Source organism: Octopus bimaculoides, chromosome 16, assembly GCF_001194135.2.
Source record: "Octopus bimaculoides isolate UCB-OBI-ISO-001 chromosome 16, ASM119413v2, whole genome shotgun sequence".
Classification (NCBI taxonomy): Eukaryota; Metazoa; Mollusca; class Cephalopoda; order Octopoda; family Octopodidae; genus Octopus; species Octopus bimaculoides.
In genome coordinates, this window is record NC_068996.1 from 29,939,925 (window position 1) to 29,961,830 (window position 21,906).

Here is a 21,906-nt window from a genome sequence, read left to right on the forward strand (position 1 = left end):
TATATATATATATATATATAAGTCTATTAGAAGGATCCAGAGATGCAAACCAATATGGAAAAGGAAGTTGTAGGAGGTCAAGGATCCTTCAAACAGGCAGAGATTTAGAGACGTTCTTAATGAAGCCTTTGATGAGAAAGAAGAAAAGATAGAGACATACAACATAGAAGACAAAGTTCTTATGAGACAATCTACTGAGGGCAGCAGACTAAATCTGTGGTTGGAGATATGAAATCAGGAAAAGACCCTAGTCCATCAGGAACTACAACAGAGATACTCAAAATGTCTGGTAGGGTAGGATACAGGCTAGTCACCCATGTAATTAATCAGGTTATTCAGGAAAGCATAATCTCCAGTGATTGGTGTAGCAGCATTATAGTTAACTGCTACAAGAATAAGGGAGATGTCTCAGCTAGAAGGAATTATCAAATTACTGGACCAGGTGATAAAAATTACTGAGAGAGTTATAGCTCAATGAATTAGGAACAGAATTAGGTTATATGAAATCCAGTTTGGCTTTGTCCTGGGGAAAAGCACTATTGATGCTATTTTCATAGTCAGGCAGCTGCAAGAGAAGTACTTAGCTAAAAATAAACCATTATACTTGGCATTTGTTGATTTAGAGGAAGCCTTTGATAGAGTCCCCCCACTGTGTGATATGGTATGCTCCAAAGAGGCTAGGGATAGATAACTGGCTTGTGAAAGCTGTACAGGCCATGTGTAGAGATGCTGTCAGTAAGGTGAGTTAACCACAAGTACAGTAAAGAATTTGGTGTACAGGTAGGTGTTCATCAAAGCTCAGTCCTCAGTCCCCTACTTTACACCATTGTCCTCCAGAGGAATTCAAGACCAGCAGCTCCTGGGAACTATATGCTGATGATTTTGCCCTCATAACAAATTCCATATCAGAGCTAGATAAGAAATTCCAAGTGTGGAAACAAAACCTAGAATCTAAGGGCCTTAAGGTTAACTTAGTGAAGACTAAAGTCTTAGTAAGCCACTTCAAGTAGGTGGCTCTGCTTGATTTGTAGGAAGGATGTAGGCAGGAACTCCATATGGTGTACCCAGTGTAAGCTATGGTCACACAAGAGGTGCAGTGGAATAGGAAGGTTATCAGAGAAAGTAGTGTTCATATCTGAAAGATGCACAGGATTCATAAAAACTATAGATACTTGGGAAATTGATTCCCTCAAATGCCCTGGTGGCTCATTGGAGACAGTAGATAATTTCTGCTACCTATTTGACCAAATTAGTAGTGGGAGAGGATGTACGGGGAGTGATAGCTAGAATAAGATGGAGAAAATTCAGAGAGCTGTTACCTCTGTTGGCTACAAAAGACTTTTCTCTGAGTTAAAGGAAGACTGTATGCGTCATGTATGTGAACAGTGGTTCTACATGGTAGTGAATGAGGCTAGTATGCTCTCTTGGATGTGCAATGTAAATGTTCAAGTGCGTGTAAACAGCTCCTAAAAAAGTGCTGATACTCAAAGTGGGTGGAACTCATGGAAGTGAGAAACCCAGGAAGAGATGGGACAAAATACTGAAAGACACTGAGCCTTATGGAAGAAATGACAAAGGACCAACACTGAGCCTTATGGAGGAAATGACAAAAGACCAACATATCTAGTACCGTGTTGTTCAGAAGAAGACCCATCTTCCACAGCAGAATTATTAATGTTCCTGAAGAAGATTGGCTTGTGCTGATGCCATGTAAACAGCTCCCATGCCAGCACCACAAAATAGCATCCATGTTGGCACTGCATAAATGCATCCCATGCTGGTGTCACACAAAAAGCACTCAGGACATCCTATTAAGTGATTGGCATTAGGAAGAGTATCCAGCCCTAGAAGCAAAGCCAAATCAGACTGGAACTTAGTGTAGCTTTCATGCTTGTCAGCTCTGGTGAAACTGCTGGCATGGGTTCATGCCAGCATGGAAAATGGTTATTAAATGATGATGATGATACACACACACACAAATATACAGGCACATGAATAGGCCTGGGAAAGTCTTCTACTACAACCCAAGACTATAACTTTGTGAGCAGATTTAGTCAATGGAAACTGAAAGAAGCCTATCGTGTGTGTGTGTGTGCGTGCGTGCGTGCGCACACACATATGTGCATGTATACATACATATATAATTATCATCATTTCAAATACATGTTTATGTATGTATATATATGTGTGTGTGTGTGTATATATATATATATATATATATATATATATATATATATATGTACATATGTATATACATACATATATATATATAGTTATATGTAAAATCTTCTGGGAAGGTAACAGGGATGGAGTAGGTTGTGTGGGTATACTCCTTGCTGAGAAATGAGTGGATAAGTTCATAGAGTTAGTTAGAGTCTGTGATAGAGTACTTAAGCTCAGGCTAGTCTTGCAGAATAGTATAGTGACAACTATATCTGCCTACGCCCCACAAGCAGGCCTACCAAATGAACAGAAGGACCACTTTTATGATATTCTTCTGCAGGCTACCTCCAAGATGAGTGACAATGATCTCATCTTCATGGCAAATTTCTATGCTGTTACCACCTTACAAATATGCTTTGTTTGTATATTACTCCAACATTTCATATCAGGCCAGCACCTCTAAAATATTCTGCAAAGATGACAAAACAGTTTTAGTCAAAACCTTCAAGACATGGATACTATATATCCAAGGCAAATAAAAAAAAAAGCATCACAATAAGGCATTTCTCTCTTGAACAATAGACAGTTTAAATGTTCACATTTCTTTAAACTACAAGCCTAATAATTTCTGGTAACTTCCTTTCAAATAGGTAAGATGGGGCACTAATGTAAATGGATAAGGTATACTGAGTGATAAGCATGTCATAACTGACCTAAAGGATCTGTAAATGCAGGGAATGAAATACGTTCTGCTCATCACAACTGCCCCAGGCCAATAAAAAAAGACAACCCTGGTCTTGCTTCCCTCATGCCTTATCTCGCTCTTCCTGCTTTGGTGGGACCCCTTGACCATTGACATCACAGCCCTTTCCTCCTAGTTCACCTCATCTCTACATATACCAAGTCTGACCACAATCCTTAAGACTCAAAAATGATATACAGAAAGATAGCATGTTGGTAACAAGTCAAATCCTGCAAGCATAAGAAAAGAAACATCATATAAAATAAATATTGTATGAGTATAATGCCAAACTATATTGATCGCTTTAGACTAACACTCTCCTGTTAATATTTTCAAAAGTATTTTCTGGAAAACACTGAAACAATGAATTTTTTAAACAAATGTGTCAACTTTATTGCAGCTTTTTTAAAATATACACATTTTTTTATAATGATAAGGCAAAGAAATTAATTTGTATGCAGCTTATTTCCAGTTTGACTCAGATGCTTGATAACATCAACCCAGTTGGAACCACGAACAATTTCACCTTGATTTCCAACTCTATCAAATAATTTTTTCTTTTGATTTTTGGTTAGTTGTTCTTTTTTTTTCTTTACTTCACACTGTTTTTCTTGTTTAGGACTGTCCTCTTTTATGTTCTCAACCTTGAAGGAAAAAGGAAAAAAACAAAAAGATGAAAAACTACTTACTGAGCCAGACTTCGAAAATTTAAATGTTTAGCAATTCTGTACACTTAACAATCAATGTTTAAAATTTAATAATGGTATTGTTAGGTTATTGACATTTTACATCTTATATACTTATTCTAAATTTCTGCCCCTTGAATAACTTGGATATTGCATCACTACTAGCAGAATAAAAGTTGTTAGTAAAATCTGGGTATATTTAAGCATAAAAAGTTGATAACCATCCACTAGCAATATTGAGATCAGTCTTTCACATGAATCATACTTTTTTAAAAATCTTTTTATTTACTTTTCAAGTCTTCTTTTGACCTTCAAGTATAATCTCTGAAAGATATTTCTCTTATTTTCTATAATGACATGAGCAGGAAATCATACAGTATGTCATTGACTTAGCGTTTTATCATTTCCTCACTGAGGCTCAGCAGCCTGTGATCTGATCTCAGCAATTTTAATTATTCTCCTACTATTAAACTGATTAGAAATAAAATTGTTGAAGTGAAACAGATTAAAGTAGCAGGCTCAAAAAAGATGAAAATAATTTTTTCTTATAAAAAAACAAAAGTTTTAGTTAATTTTTTTTCTTGTTTTCTAACCAATGAAGTGCATTTATAAAACAGCTTTATCAAGAGTGTTTTCTTCAACAAATGCACAGACATCATATGTTAAGGACCACTTGGTTCATTAGTATTCCATCACTAGTATACACACTTCAACCTCTGGTTCACAGGTATGCTGTCTCCTCCCACTGGAGTCTTTTCTACTGGAACTGGTTGGTCTTGTACCTCCACCTCAAAACATCCAAAATCCACTCATCACTTCACTTCTTAATACCCTTGGTGCATCCAACTGCCACTTTCTCTACACTAACCCCAATATCCAACCATTTCTTCCCCAGAACCTCCTGGAACTTCTTCCCCACAGGGGTTAAACTTCAACAGTTTGAACAGAACATTAACATTGTCAAACTCATTGGTCTTGGAGGGCCTGCAAAGGTCATGAGTACTGCTTTCCTCCAGATTCAGCAAGAGAAAAAGAACACTTTATGACAATTTTAAATGCAGGCAAATTCATAAATTATTTTGTATCTCAGTTCACAGAAAAACATTTTCAGAAATGTTTCTATTATATGAATGAAACCATTTTTTGATTATAAAAATGCTAACACCAGTAAAATAATACTGTTAATGATAATTCATTTTATTTTTGGCACAAGGTCAGCAATTAATTTAAATTAGACTGGCTAATTCTATCCACATCTATACCATATGACAAAGGTAAGAAATTCTGCCCATTATGCAATACGGAACTGTTCTTCATTTTATTCTCGAAGAATAAACTGGTGAACACGTTCATCGAAAACTCATACAGATGTAAACACTGGCAGCAACACGTATTTTTTTCCTTCAGGTAAAAAATACTTATTTATATAACGTTGACAACTCAACTTGTAACATATTAGTTCCTCAAATAATTCAAGAGACACATGTTAATTATACCTTTATATGTAAAAAGATATGGTAGACTTATCTCGCTTGATGTATGTTATCTAAACACTCTTAATTTTTGAACCCAAATTAGAACACCAATAACATCTATAAACATATACTAAAACATTACTTTCAGTTCAACTAAACATAAACATTACTTCCATCGATGCTCAATTAACCTTATTCATTTGATTTCATAGCTCTTTCATACATCCATATCATTCATTTATTACTTTGACTTTATTCAGCAAAAACAGTAGTTATTCATCCTGTTCCAAGTTATATTAGTGGCATTATTCTACGTCTACGAATTCCATTTGTCCTCTTAAACTTTCTTAGACACACCTAAGATTCTGAAAACAATCCTAGTTCACTTGTTTACATTCATCGTAAGATGAATCCAAAACATATAAATATTCTCTTCTCTCTGCTCTATGATGTATAAATTACTGTACAATATAACATTCTATTTTATCTCTTGGTAAACCCTTGCACCAACAGATATAGAACGTGATTACTGAAGTAAACTTTGGTAATAATATTAACTTAGTCTTTACAAGTAATTTTTACTCCTTTAACCCCTTCTTCTTGTCCCTTTCATTTCCATCTAACTTAACATAATCTATCTCTGTAGATTAATAGACCACCAATTACCTTTATTAATTGTCAATTATTTAATATCTTACTAATTAATATAAGCATCATTTTCCTATACATATAGCACTGCTTTAATATCAATCACCACATGGCTACCGTGTGTATATACGTACAAATGTGTGTATATATATGCATGTATGTGTCCATGTGTATACATATGTGTGTGTGTGTATATGTGTATGCATGTGTGTACACATTTATGTATATGTATAGAGTTGTGTATGTGTATGTATGGGTGTATATATATATATATATATGATTATATACATTTATGTCAACACTGCTTGTATAAATACAAGTTTAACTCCCCTTTGCGGTACCATTATACATAAAACACAATTCTCCCATTTTTATCGGGTTTAAATCATCTTATAAACTCCTAATTCTAAATTCCTTTTCTCCTTCTTTTCTCCCCTCCTTGTCCAACGTACTGTTTCATAGCGTTGCAACCTCCAACGGTTTTTTCAAATAAGTTACATAGCAATCTTCTCTAGCTACAGTTATCACATTCGATTAAAATGTCTTACGGTTAAGCTAGTTCCTAGGTATTTCCCTGAAGAGAAGATTACATCTTTATCAACATCACCTATTCTTTTGGAAGGAACCATTTGTAATCTTCGAAACATATGTTGGAAATAAAAGTATGCAGTTAACATATGTGTTTTACTCCATTTACATACATACATTATATATATATATATACACACTAGTAAACGCACCCATCCTTTGGATGGGTTAAGTTGCTTTAGTGGTATTTCCTTCACCTTGTTCCAGGTGCCACCTGAGCTTGGCAAGCTGTTTGCTCAGTGGTATTTCCCATGAACTAAATTTGAAAGAATCGGTGTTCAGCATTGTTGACAGGAAGTATTGAGCCTATCCGATGATAGGTTTGGCCCTGAGTTTTGAATGTTGGCTTTTAGGAGTCTTCGTGAATGGGTTTGTGACTGAACCTTGTCATCTGGAAGGCAGAGTTATAAGTGCGAATTTTCTGTATAAATTGCTGCAAATCAGGGTGTTGACTAAGGAGTAAAGAAAGCAAAGGTTGAGGAGTGTTTTGCAGGTGAGGAAAGCAAACATTTCCATTTGAGCAGCATAGGTGACTGGATTCTCCAACCCACTTGAGGGCCTAGCAAAATGGACATATTACAGACATATCCCCTGTAACAATTTCTTGATGAATGGCATAATCCTCAGCAGGATCGTAATCAAGCACCTTTGATGCCCATCGACTACTTAATGGCTTCCAATGGTTATCGTCATCTGCCAACCTCATGGCAGAAGTGGAAGTAGCATTGTGTGCTTGATAGATAGCATTCTTTTCTGGGGCTTCTTTGGCCCTCATGAAGTGGATGCAGCGTTGCATGTCCGATGGCATATAGGGTTTCTACAGCCCTTACGACAGCAGCATACACTCAATAAGTTTCACACTGCTCTGGAGTAGCTGCAGCACTTTTCAACAGTCTACAGCAGGGGGTTTTCAAACTGTGGTCCGCAAGGACAAGACAGGGGGTCCGTGGACAGCAAATACTTTTTATGGGCAATTTGATTTTATATGTTTTTTAATCGAAATCTTTTAATTGACAATAAACCTATTTGTTAAATACTGTTAAATAAATAAATGTAAAAATATATGTTATTTTAAGCAAATATTTATGTATAAATTTCATAAGCATTTATAAGGGGGTCTCTAAGGTAAAGCCTGAAATATAAAGGGGTCTGCAAGTCAAAAAGTTTGAAAACCCCTGGTCTACAGGACCTCTGGTCCTCAGTTTTCTTGGCCTGCCAGCACTGCTGCCTTGCCACTGTAGAAGGCTTTCTACCAATGCATGCTCTCTTTTTAGGTGGTATGCCTGTATTATCTGGAAAAGGAAAATGGGTTTTAGTGTACTAAGTGATTACCGATTCTATTACAGGCTAACAAAAGCCTCTTTATTCTGTCTTCCTACATAGCCTGCGCATAAAGTAACAGCAAATGTCACATAATGTGAAATTGGTATGGAGCTTTCTGAAAGATACCTATAACTTTCACTAGCGGAAGCAAAACTCTTATTTAAAGGTTGATTCTTTGGGACGAATCATATGTGATTGTTTCAAAAAGGCTAGAACAACAATGCTAAAACATATTTGAAATAATGGACAACAGTTGAAATATCATAATGGATAGGTATGTAGTGACGTCATTTGGCGCCAAAATACAGTCACCATTACTGCGTTTTCATCCACGCATGCGCAGGGAATAGTTCCGGAAGGAACACGGGAAGAGTCTCATGCGCATACGTGGAATTCAACATCTAAACGTTCCCGCTCTTTTCATTCTCTTTTCTCGCCGGCCGGCGAAGAGGTAACACAGGTCCAACAGAGCTCTCTCACATGAGCATGGTCGTATCAAGCTGTCTCTCCAACATTCCAACTCTGGGGACAGCTCACAACAACATTCCGGCGTCTCAGCAACCATGCCTATTTTCCTCCATGAATAAATATTGTTATGTTTCTGGTTTAGAGACTGCGTTATCCGTTCTTAAATTTTTCCTTAAAGTTTGATGTGAGGAATTAGTTATTTAACCTAAAGGTTGAATAAAGAAGATATTTCTTACAGGTAAATAAGCATCCTGAAAGTGAAACAACGCTTTGGTAAACAAAAGCATTAACAAATAGAAGAGAGGAAAGGGAACATCACCTTTCAAGTAACTCAGAATAGGTAAAGGTAATCTTGCCAAAGTTTAATTAATGCAGCTTAAATATGGAGATTAAGATTGTTTGGTATTGGATATTCATTGCGTACAGTGTTCCTAGTCAATTTAATCAATTGCAGGTGGACAGTGGAAATAAATAAATAGACAAAATCCTTACACTTTCATATTCTCTGGTCTGATGCCACATAAAAAGTACCCAGTACAGTTTCTAAAGTAACTGGCGTTAGGAAGGGAATCCAGCCATAGAAACCATGCCAAAGCAAACATTGGAGCCTGGTACAACTCTCTGGTTTGCCAGCTTCTGTCAAATCATACAACCCATGCCAGCATGGAAGATGGATTTAAATGAAGATGATGATGATTGTTGTAAAAAGATGGTAGATACATAAAGACAAATGGCTGTTTATAATTAACTTTACAGATGTATTTAATTTCACTTTAATATGGTTAAAACAAAACCAAACTGTTAAGACAAAAGTTAATGCCATAACTGACTGGTCTTTATTACAGAATGAAAAAATTACTAAAAATAAAAACAATAGTACATTTACCTCAGGTTCAGCAGTAACAGGCACAAGAACAGTACTTGGTTGATAAACCATCAACATGCCAATATTCTCCTTAACCCATTCAAAAAGTGTATAAGTCATTGCACACCCTAACATTTCATCTGCCTGAAGAAAAAAATTAGGTAACCACTTACATTTACTGAATTTTAACTATGTTTACTAAACTATTTTCTTACACATAAATCAAGATTTAAAAAAAACCAACTTAAAATAACTAAATATGATTAATTATTTAGAAATTTGTTAATTGTTTACAAACAATTTTACAGGTAAGTTTTTAAATCTGTAACTTGAAATAAAAGAGTCACATTTGAATGAATCCTGACACTAAACACTCAGGAAAGCCTTCCAGTGTTACCAATTCTTTTGTTAGTTTGTTTAATGTTGAAGATAACACTGGCTTGGTAAGCAGTAGCATGTGTCAAAAGAGACGAAAGAAAATGTTTAGTCAAACATGACATCCTAAAAAATGTTGAGATTTGAGCATTTCAACATGAATATGAAACTGACACAAGAAAAATTTGATGATATATATTTGATAAAAACTGTGTACATCAACTTTTAGAAAATCAGTGTATCACAAATTCAAATAATATTGCAGGAATGGTACTAGTGATATTTGGTGGGGAAATCTTTGGCCAAAAGCTATAGCATTTTCAAACCCTTATAACTGAGAGGTAAAGATGATAAGAAGAAAGTTCCAGAGAGATGCAGTTCTTGGGTAAGACATAAGAAGAGGCAGCTGCATCAACAATTTTAAGAGGAGGTTGTAGAATTAGAAGCAACTTCCAGAAAGTGATGGGATAAAGCACCAATTATTGGGATTATTTTACTAAATAGCTTGTCTCCTGTAATATTGTGGTGAGCCTCCTCTAGGATATCTTTTTAACACTATCTTCTGACAATTAATGGCAGAAGGTAGATTAATAAGCAGTGAATCAAAGACGGCACTCATATCAACATCAAAGTAAATAGAGAAACATGAGTCAACATTTGTTTATTGAGGCACAGGAATTATACAAGTTATCTTTCCAAACTCAGAACTATATTTTAGTAACATTGGTATTTTTTTTTTGTTTGTTTTGCAGTCTCATATAAAATAATTTTTTGCTTTAATCTTGGAATTAAATGGTTTTGATTTACTGTCAGATGACTTTTGACCAACCCTGTATATAGAAGCAGGGACACATTATTAAATGCAACATTAATGTAAAAATGTTTAGCCACATCAAATCCCAGCTATAAGTAAAACGTTTTCTAAAATATAATTTGTTTTGCATCTTACAAGCAGAGCAGTTGATAATACAAAAAATTAAACTGTCATTCACTTAATATTTTCTGATTTATCACTAAAAAGTTCATTATAGTCCACATTAAATACTTAACTCAGAAACAGTCATCCTTAAAAATATTTGACTTCATTAGAGAATTAGATAGTAACTTGATAGTGTGTAAATAATGCAATGGATGCAAGAAATGGAAGCTAGATTGCTAGGATGGTTTGCAATAATTAAGTTGTTGTTTATATAACATAAAAAGAGCTGGAGAGTTCCCTAGTGATGGCACCCTGGACAAATGAAAGAAAGCAAAAGAGAATCAAATGAATGTTGTTCTTGTTTGGCTCATTTCTACATTTTAAAGCCAAAACAGTAAATTTTATAATTTCTATCTTTTCTATTGCTAATCATGTGACTCATCAAGACAATAGGTGTTGTAGATTCATCAGATATTCAACCCCTTAAGCTAACAATTTTTATTCTCCCATTTGATTTGTAAATCCATATCAGAAACTATGTGAAATGAAAAGTATAGTTTGCTGTCAACTTATAAATATGAAATACAAAAAATTTGTAGAACTTACTTTCTCGTTAATTTGTTGAAATAGGAAATCTTTGCACTGTTTCTCTCTGAAGTAGAAAGTAATGTGAGAAAAGACATAACCAACTTATATAGTTTATTGAATAATGATAATACATAGAAAAGTTATCTATTCCATATACAAATTAGAAGTAATTAATAAGAATCTTAACACAGGTATACAACAGTATTTGAAAAGAATTTTAGCCAGAGAAAAGCAATTATATCAATTAAATTTCACTACTTTTGCAAATGTTTTCTAGCATATGAAATACATGCTCTTTCACAATTAGATTTATATGAATTATTATTTTCTTAAGGAAGACTTGCATCCATAAATTGTAATGGATAAACATTAGAAAGATTAATCTAAATTCTAGTAGATGAAATGTTTTGTGGAAATACATTTTAGGTGGTGTTATAATAACAAAAAAAAAAAAAATGTAGTGTTTAATTAGAGTGTTTTTAGCTCTGGTTGAAATGCAAAAATTTTCTTGTGTTATTTTACATAAAGCTACAGTTTGAAACAACTTTTGATGTATTTCAAAACAATTTTCTACATAATTTAAACAGATTTCTAGTATTTATTTTCTTGGAAGATCATTCAATAATATCAAGAATTTCATTTACAAAGTATTTTAAATAGAAATGCTTCTATAGCTAAGAAGCAAACATTGAACAAGCTTTAAAATGAGGTGTGTATTTTAATAAAGAACATTAACCCCAATCATTATTCTTTAATCAAATTTAATACTTTTCTTCAAATTTATTCTGCATGAGGAACAGAAAAAATTAGTTAACAAAAAGAATAAGCTATTCAGTGCAGCGAAAAATCAGATTAATGTTTTTTAACCTCTAATGATCTGCATAATCATATTCTTATATTGGTTTCAGCCAGAGGCTGGGGCCATACTGGAGCACCACCTTTAAAACTTAAATATTGGTTTCAAATTTTGGCACAAGGTGGTAATTTTAGGGGAGGGGGTATGTTGATTACATTGATGCCAGTGATCAACTGGTACTTATTTTATCGACCTTGAAAGAATGAAAGACAAGTTATTAACCTTGGCAGAATTTGAACTCAGAATGTAAAGATGGAAGAAATGCTGCTAATGACAGTGTGCTGATGACTCTGCCAGCTCATGTAGATTTTATAATCATACATAATAATGATGTACATTAAATTAAGTTTTATACTTAATGGCAAAAATTGGTAATTGTTGACATTTTTTTTTTGTTATGTCTAAATGACAACAGTTTCATGTAGATAATTTTAGCATTAAAATATATACATACACTACATGAAGAAGTCTACATTCATATATAGCTGATCTTTAGCTGCACAGAACATCAAACTGATACATAACTGTAAGTTTTGTATTCTAAATATAGGGTACACAGAACTAATTACTTACACAGTAATTTGCAAATGCTAAGTAACTTGAAAAGATTGATTTACATACTGTCTGCTAAACTGAACATCAATATAATATTTTAAATATTCTGCAGAACATACCCATATAAAGACCTAATATTTAAAATCTATGAAGAAATCTTTGTTATTTAGCAAATGACTCTTATTCTATGATAAACAAATGGTTTTTTACTTCTTTTATTTAAGCTCAAGGTCAATTTGTTAAAGAGGAATATAGTTGATTCAATTGACTGCAGATGGAATAAAAGTAAAGCCAACTCTAGCAGGATTTGAACTCAGAAAGCAGAAGAATGTAATTAGGTATAATTCTCGACTGCTTCTGCCATTTTGTTATTTAAACATCTTTAGTAAATATGAGGATATATAACAAACTATTTTTCAAAGAACCATTAGTTACACAAATGGTAGGCAATTTTCAGAAAAGCACTTTATCTTAGAATATGAAAAAATATACAAAAATGAAAATTTCATCTGTATATTGATACTCAAATGTAGTGATCTAAGATTACATGTGTATGAAATTATATGTTTTCTTTGGTCACAAGAGTATGCAAAAAATTCTTAGTTACTTACAAATGATTATTATAAAAAGCATCCAAATTAATACAGGGAACTTCATCAGGGTATTTTTCTCCCCAACTGATTTCAATCAATAAGGACTGAGATGATCCATCTTCACCACACTAAAGCAAGAAAAAAAGAAAAAGAGATAAAGAGATACTGTTTGAAATAAATTGGCTAAGAGCTTAAGTTGCTTAACTTAATTTTGATTACAGAATTATATCTTTACAAAGAGAAACTACCATGTCAAAGGAGATTTTTACTTGCTTCAATTCAACTCTAGACAAAAATTTATAAAATTATCTAAACTATAGTTACTTATTATAATATTTAAATATATGTGCTGTGCGTGAGAAGACCCGGCAAGCCAAGTAAGATCGTTGCCAGTGCCCCTGGACTGGTTCTTGTGCGGGTGGCACATGAGATGCACCATTTTGAGCGTGGCCGTTGCCAGTACCGCCTGACTGGCTCCCGTAGGATTTTCAAGCGAGATCGTTGCCAGTGCCCCTGGACTGGCTTGTGCGGGTGGCACATAAAAGACACCATTTCGAGCGTGGCCGTTTTCGTGCGGGTGACACGTAAAAGCACCCACTACACTCTCTGAGTGGTTGGCGTTAGGAAGGGCATCCAGCTGTAGAAACTCTGCCAAATTAGACTGGAGCCTGGTGTTGCCATCAGGTTTCACCAGTCCTCAGTCAAATCGTCCAACCCATGCTAGCATGGAAAGCGGACGTTAAACGATGATGATGATGATGATGATGATGATGATGATGTTTTTTTTAAGCATAAAGAAAGCACTATCTGATCAAATATGACAAATGCTTAACACTCAGTCTATTAAAGGTGTGGATATCTTTTTTGAGAAGTGAACTACATGAGACACACCTCATCATCAAGTAGGCAACACTACTAAAAAATATCAAGGCCATTTAGAAAGTCCAGCAGGCTGCAGGTTGTCCATGACTGGTTTATTACTTAGAAATTTTTGTTGTCATTGTCATCACTATATGTCACTCCTTCCATGCTGGCATGGGTAGCTTGAATTACAATTCACTTTGTAAGAGATTTTTTTTCTTCCCATTTTCAGTAGTTTATTTTTACTCCTACTTTTTTAAATTTCTTCTTGCTCATTCTTATGAGCACTTTTTGCTTTTGATATTCTATTCCTTTATCCCAGTACTTTGACTGATACTTCTATTGGTTTAAAGTAATTGTGATATGCAGCTGAAATAGTTTGTTGAAATATTTATGCATACTGAATGATATTGGATAATTATGGACACTAGTTTAGTTATGCTGACAAAGGTGAGAGAGAGGCTAGTTAATTACATTGTTCCCTGGATATTTATTTTATCAAACCTGAAGGGATGAAAGACAAAGTAAACCTTGGTGAAATTTGAACCCAAAATGTAAAGTATGAAGATATGCTATTAAACATTTTGTCAGGATTGCTAATGATTGTGCCTGCTCATAGAAAAAAAAAATTGTAAGTGAAGAGTGCTGACAACTGAATCAACTCCAATAAAAGTTAATCACTTGCCTAAGTGACATTAGCAGAGTAGTTGCTTAAACAGTAAGATTGGAGATTGGGATTATATTTAGCTTGCAAACAATTGTTGAGTGGCAGGATGATAAGAAAGGAAAGACAAAAGAGTATCCGTGGAAACTGAGAAAAATATTGAATTCTAAGATGAATGTGAGAAATGTAATTTTGGCAATAAACTTGTGCACAGTTGTTCAGTATGGCACTGGAATTCTTAAGTGGACAGCAGATGAACTGAAGGAGTTGGACAGGAAGACAAGAAAATTTCTAACAATGCATAGAATCCATCATACACGTGAAGACACTGAACACTTACACATGAAGAAGTCAAATGGAAGAAGGGAACTGATAACTGTGGAAGACTGCATGCATATCAAACTTGGGAACTTGGTGAGATATCTTTACCAAATTGAGGAAACTTTGTGAAGGACAGATAGAGATGAGGGCAGATTAAAATCAAGAAAAGAGAAAAGAACAAAACAAGAAGTACAAGAAGGACATGAAAAAGCACTAGTCAAGAAGGGACTATGCATTCAATTCCATGTAGCCATAACTGAGTTGCTGGAAAACATAGGTGGGGCTGCTTGAAGAAGAGAACACTGAAAAAAAGAGACTCAGATCACAATACTGGCAGTGCAAGACCAAGCTTTGGCCACAAGTTGGAGGGTCAACTTTAGGAATTAGCAAGTGTCTCCACTGTACTGAATTGGTAATAGAGTTGATGAAACCACTGCCCATATCATGAATGAATACCCTCGACTTGTCCAAAACCAATAAAGGTTGTGGCGACACCATCATCATCACTTAGTGCCCATTGAGTTGGCTGGTTTGACAGGAGCTGCACCAGGCTACAATGTCTGTTTTGGCATGGATTCTACAGGTGGTTGCCCTTCCTAATGGCAACCACTTTACAGAGTGCATTGGATGCTTTTAACATGGCACCAGCACCAATGCTTTTTACATGGGAGCAGCACCAACAGGGTCACCAAGTAATTTGCCACTACTCCCTCCTTAGCTGGGAGGAGGGAGTAGTTGCAAGGGGTAGTGGCTTTGTGCCAGTTGATGAGAGATTAGAGGTATAGAGGGACAGGGGTAGGTGTCCTCTTGTAGAGTAGATACATAAATACCCCAGCATGGGTTAAAAAGTAAGATAAAGAGAACGGGTAAGACAGAAAGTAAGATAAAGAGGGCAATAGTTAGTGAGATGGTGGCAAAGATGTGTTGGGACATGCCCTCCAGAGAAATTGGAGGTGGTTAGAATATGAGAAATGATAAAATGGTTTAAACCAAATCACTTCAATTGTTTCTGTGCATTAGTTTCAGCTGGTAATTGCTGGGTGCTTCACATATTACACCCATTCTTGTATTAATGATTCAACAATAACTGTGCACATACATGTCTTCAAATGAGTGGGTTTAAGAGCACTGCTGGATCACCTACAGTTTCTCATTGTTCTATACTCATATTCTATTTTTAGAATTCTGTTGGCAATGAATAACATGGAAATACTAAGAGATACAAATGATAAAAGATACCAAATAAATAAATTAATTAATGGAAGTGAAAATGTAAAGTCTAAAATAAATAGACCAAAATATGTGAGAAAAACAGCACCATGATGCAATTCACTCTGCCAGACATTTGTGTACTGCTGGCATTCATGCCAGAAGCTCCAATACTAACATTTCAGAGTGTTTGGATGTCAATTCGAGGACCGAGAATGATAAAAATCAAACAACCAGTCAACATCATCTTGGCACACAGCCTCAGACTCAACATAGAGGCCTACATCAAGTGCCCTGGGTCTAGAGGGTGACTGTTGGAAGACCCTGTGTCTGGCAACAGAACTCTGCACCATGCCACACAAGCAGGAGAACCCAGTCATGGTTGTAAGACAATTTCTGCGACCACATCACCCCTAACATCTGGTCACACTGCAACCCCATTGATTATTATATGTGGGACACAGTTGAGTAAGAAATCAACAAAACTCCTTGTAACCCCAAATATGAACTGAAGGCAAGGATTATGGCATCATTCACCAGCTTAAACAAGGAAATTGTCCAGAAGAGTTTCAGGAGATTTCGAAGTTGCCTAGAGGCCATAGTTGAAGCCAATGGCAATTTTATTGAATAAATTTACTCTTTAATATTTCAAGATATTTTTATGTAATTTTGGTAAATATATCTGTTAAAATGAGATGTCAGTGTTATTTTCACTTTTGCATAATTTAGATGACAGTTTATTCACCACACCCTGTATATATATATCTTTATTCAGGAAAAAAACTTTTTCTTCATAAAAAAATTTTTTTTTCTTTTTTAGGGATATGTTATCCAAGCGGGCATCAGTTTTGTGCTATTATCGAGTGATGATTCTGGATATTATTCATGTGTTTATTTACTAATGTTCTTGGTTGGTTTATTTTATCATTTTAGTACTTTTCACTTATGAAAGTCCAGTTGTCTCTATGGAGATTTTATTTTTTCTGATATAGGAGAAATAATTAATAGTTTAAAGTAAACAGAGGATATACATAGAATAATCGTTTTTTAATCATAGTGAAGTCAATAAGTTCTTATTTTTTTGACTACATTACGTTTCAGCCAATTGTTATTGTCCATATTTGCACCTTTAAAGTGCATTATGATGTTATAAAACAATGGCCTCTTCTGGGCTGCTATTTTTTTTCTTCGCTTCTCTCAGAAGGAGAATATATTCCAACCGATTGGTAAGCTTTTAGTTCTTTTGCTTAACTGCGTGTTGGATGTTGTTCTAAAAAGTTCAAAATTGACTTTTTGACCCTACTGGTCAAGGGAAGAATCTGCTGCCAAGAAACTAGGCCATGTTACTATTCCACACTTATTGGTTTATTTTATTCAATCATTGTTTCGCCAGTGTGGTCAAGGTCTTCATTTTTTGCTGCTACCAATCACATATTTTGTTGACACTCTATATATTCTATTACTACTATTTGTACTGTCCCCCAGCTTTCACCCTTAAGTTTTCCTCCTATAAGTGTTATTGATTATAATATTAATATATCTTTTATAGATATTATTAATCTGGTTATATATATCTTACTGTTGCTGTACTATATTTAATTATATTTTGGAATACTTCTTTTGTTGTACTACTGTTGGTATCATATTTTATCATGTTGGTAATGTATTATGTTACTATAATATTTGGATATCATGTTGGTAATGTTTTATGTTACTATAATATTGGATAATTCAATTTCCTATTATGTTAACATATATCTATATTTCCTAATTTATATCCTAAATATCACATATTCTACTTGTGTTTCTTATATGTCTTATCCCTAAGTTTCTTTTACTATTATTTTATTATCTTTATACCTATTGTATGTATGTTTAACATTATATACACAACATAATCCTCTTTCCTGCTTGCTATTAATTGGTTTACATTTTGATGTAATAATCTGGTAAATTTTTTTGATGCATAGCTTGCATCTTTTTCTCCCTCTACTGTAAGATTTTGCTTGGCTAATTATTTCCCATGTATTTTTAACTTTAATCAACCAAAACCTAGGAAATGAATATAAAGATGTTAGAGGCTAATGCATTTCTAATTAATATTGGATGGTTACTTAGGAAGTTAATATAACTTAAATTAGAATTAGGTTTTCTGAAAGGTTCATACAATCCGGTTGTTAAATTGAAGTTAACGTCTAAGAAGTTAATTGAATTATTATCCCTCTCAATAGAGATAGAAAGACCATGCCTTTTGAAAAATTTATAAAATCTTTTCTTAGGTAGTTCTAATTTTCTATTGGATGCATTTTTTATAATGAAAAGTGCATCATCTTCATACAATCCTCCCCCAATTTCAGGAAATTCATCATGCAGGTCGAACAGAAAATAGACTCCAACAAGGTCAGTCACTTGGGTGGAGTCTGCGGTGCCTATTGTGATATCAAAGCAACTGAGTGTCCTTTCTAGAGTCCAGAATTTGTTGTCAAAATTGGTTATGGATTTATGGGTCGTTAGGATAACGTTGATTCCATTCATGCTAAGATTAATCTATTTCTATTAAAATAAGGACACTATTTAATATAATGAAGTTAATAGAGTAATAATAATTGTCGATGTCTATTTATAAGAATTTATGTTTGTCCTTGTTTGGAATTTTAGTGAACCAGCTAATAGCTTCCTGAGTGTTAAACCGTAGTTCAAGTGATATTTTCTTAAGTATGGATATATATTTATCTAAAATTATTTTGCTTAATCTACCTAAGTCTGACTTGCTGGGGCATATTTACCTAACTTCATGGTTGGTTTGGAAGTTATCATTATGGTCTTTTAGTGTTATCTGAGGTCTGACAGGTATGAATGGTTCAGTTTTATCATTGATGCAATATTCAGACATGATCTTTTTAGCATCTAAATTAATTGTTCTAAGTACATCTGTTTCCCTTGTATGGAAGGGTTATTCCATTGGGGTGCTTACCATCTCTACTGTCTACAGTTGTGATGGGAAACCAGATGTTCAAACCCACTTCTAATTATGTCATTCAGAGTGTCAGCTGAACCCCCACCAAGATGGGTTGATGCTGTGTACGGCATCCAGAATTCAGCTTCACTGTAGCACACATTTATCACCTCCAACATGAACAGGTTGATCTCAAACCCAAGAAGCTTTAGGGCTGGGATGATCTGCTGAAGGTTCCCAACTACAGACTCAGCCAAGTTATCCAGGGTTGCATCATTAGGTACCAGACACTGAAGGGTGAGTGGACTAATCAGGCAACAACAGCCAATGCAAAAAAGAGCACACCAAGTAGGTCGCCCTACTGGATACCTTTAAAAGAAGTGATCCTGTTGTCAGCAGCCATTAATGTGTTATATGCAAATGGGCGTAATGAGGGAGCACATCTTAGACATGTCTCCAAAATGTGGTTCTGCATATTACGGTTCAAATCAATTTTTTATATTCAGCTTCAGCAGGAGAGCAGGAGGTGTATGCTGTATGTTGCGTCTGGCCACATGGGTAGCAACCTCACATCCACACTTGGCCCCCACCACCAGCTGGACAGGGCTTAGTGCCTCCCTTGGGTTATCCCTAACTGATCTACATGTTACCTTGACTACAAATTGTCAAAGCACATTAGCCACCACTATCGAATAGATGTTTCTGTTTTACTTCTTTAGCATGATGAATTTGGCTGAGAAGAGATCTTGGGTATGGCAGGAGAGGTCCACATAAAGAAGACTGTCTGTTAAAGCAAATGTGCTCCTGCCTTGGCAGAGTGTATCAAGATTAAATTTCTGAGGTGGCTGGGTTGCAGGTCATCTATTCCACCACTGCTGCTCACAGGGAAAGATCTCAAAGCAGCACATCATCACAGGATACAGCTGTAACTCGGTAGTAACCGAGTCACCAATTTTTATAACGAGCTGAAAACTCGTTAATATAAATATTAAAGATGGAAAGGAGAAAATAGACTTACAAGATTAACTCAATGTTTATTGAACAAGAGAGGTGCGAAATTTAAGATGTGACTTGTTACAATATACATGTCTGAAGAAGACATAAACAAGCATGACAAAATCCAAAAGAACTGGTAATATATACTTTAAAGGTGTTCTATGAAGAGATCATAAAATTGCGGTATAATTCAACATGAAAGAGGAATGACATTAATGTTGTGTAAGTTAATGAAGATTTCTGAGGGAATGCCAAAAGTCATATTCACTTAATGAGTTCATTGCACCAGAATGCTTTAGGAAGTTGATGTTGGGGTTGGTTGCAATAAGAGCTGGTAGCAGCAATATCATCGAAGTCTGTGGTGATGAATCACAAATAAGGGAGTTATAGCTTCATGAGGTAAATACAAGCTAGGCTGGTGAGCTGAGTAAAACTGCTCTATTTAAAGAAATTGATAGGCTCCAAGGAGAGATGAAAATTTTTCCGCCAAGAAAACACGTGATCCATTTTAGTGCATCTGATTAGTTAACCATGTAATTTGGCACAATTATTTAGGAGACAATTTGTGCCTAAAAACTAACCAATCAGAACAATGGTTATGATCTGGTCTTTATAGCTAAGTGTTTTCTGCTACATCCAAACAACAACTATAAATCAAAGGGAGAGAGAATAATTTGCTTTCTGTTATTTTGCCAATCTGTTCAGCTACACAGTCTTGTAGTTCAAAATACACGATTATTTATTCAGATAAAATATTTGGTGTGATTTGCTTCATCTCACAAAGTCAAATCTGGGAAAAACACTACTTTTCAGCGTTACCTCCATTAATTTTGCAGTTATGCAGATAAAAGTTTTTTTTTTGTTGCTCCACTATTAACAACATTCACAAGTTTTGCTATTTAAATCATTAACTTAATTCTCAAGGGTGAATGGAAACCCTTTCATTTGTCATTATACTTGATCTTTCAGTTTCTATATTTTAAATAAATCTGATCACATCCGGAATGCTCCAAATGTGACAAGGAGTAACTTTTATGGTAGACTGCTTTCCTTGGAGATGGGATGGATACATGACAGCGTATTTTAAAAGATCCAAGAAGATCTATGTAGAAAGGAAGGGCTTGAAGAATTTAGTGACTATAGGGGCTAGCTCTTGGGTGCAGTCCTTCAGGGTAATGAAAATAATATTATCAAGCCTGATGGTTTGAAGTGACTAGAGGTGCTTTTGAACTTGGAATGTGTGTTTCGTGGTGAGTTTGAAAGGATGGAACAAGATAGACTTGAAGGAGGTTTGACAAGTAAAAGCAGTGTGGAGTTAGTTCAATGCAAAACGAGCAGCATAGACCAAGGCTTTCTCTGTTCACAGAAATATTTATGTTGTGCAGTGGAGAGAAAGCAGATTCTGCAAAGTTGTTAGAAATACTTGTAACAAAGGACCTAAAGGCTTGGTTGTAATTTGGAAGGTATGATAGCTTGAAAGCTGTACAATGCACGAAGTCATCTTTTATGGAACAGATATTTATAAATGCCAAAACCTTCCTTGGCGAAGAATGTACACCCCAACACAGATTAGTAGTTAGCAACTTCGGGATCAAGGCAAAATGGGTGCCCAGAAGTAGACTGGCTTGGAGGAGAAGGGTGTGGAAGCTTAAAGACCCTGCAATTGGATGTAGATTTAGAGACATGCTACTCGAAGCATTTGACGAAATAGAAGGGGATATAGCTTCATACAACGTGGAAGACAATTGGAGATTTCTGCAGGACAACCTGCTGAGAGCCACTGACCAGATCTGTGGCTGGGGTAAAGTCCCCTCTCGACCCAGAGTAACGTGGTGGTGGAACAAGGAGGTAGACAGGGCTATTAGACAAAAGAAACAGGCTTAGAAGGACTGGAAGAACGGTGGTAGCAGGGAATTGTACCAATGTGCCAGAAGGGAGGCTAGGCGACAGGTTTATTTAGCCAGAGGGGAAGCAGATAAGAAAAGATTTGCCAATGTTCTGCGCCGTGAGGACCAAAGACTCGAGGTATTTCGTGTTGCAAGACAGTGTAGGAGA

General features: G+C 35.2%; 1 protein-coding gene across 2 annotated transcripts in view; it reads right to left on the reverse strand.

Annotated features, from left to right (window-relative positions):
• Positions 1-3,273: 3,273 nt before the first annotated feature.
• The window catches only part of LOC106874705 (RWD domain-containing protein 4), a 57,095-nt gene continuing 38,462 nt past the window's right edge, over positions 3,274-21,906 (reverse strand). For both annotated transcript variants that reach the window (XM_014922533.2, XM_014922524.2), the window contains exons 5-8: positions 12,863-12,972; positions 10,859-10,904; positions 8,980-9,102; positions 3,274-3,549 (exon numbers count right to left, since the gene is read on the reverse strand). In XM_014922533.2, the coding sequence (XP_014778019.1) occupies positions 3,352-3,549; positions 8,980-9,102; positions 10,859-10,904; positions 12,863-12,972 (477 nt within the window). In that variant the 3' untranslated portion in view covers positions 3,274-3,351. The remainder of the gene's footprint in view (positions 3,550-8,979; positions 9,103-10,858; positions 10,905-12,862; positions 12,973-21,906) is intronic.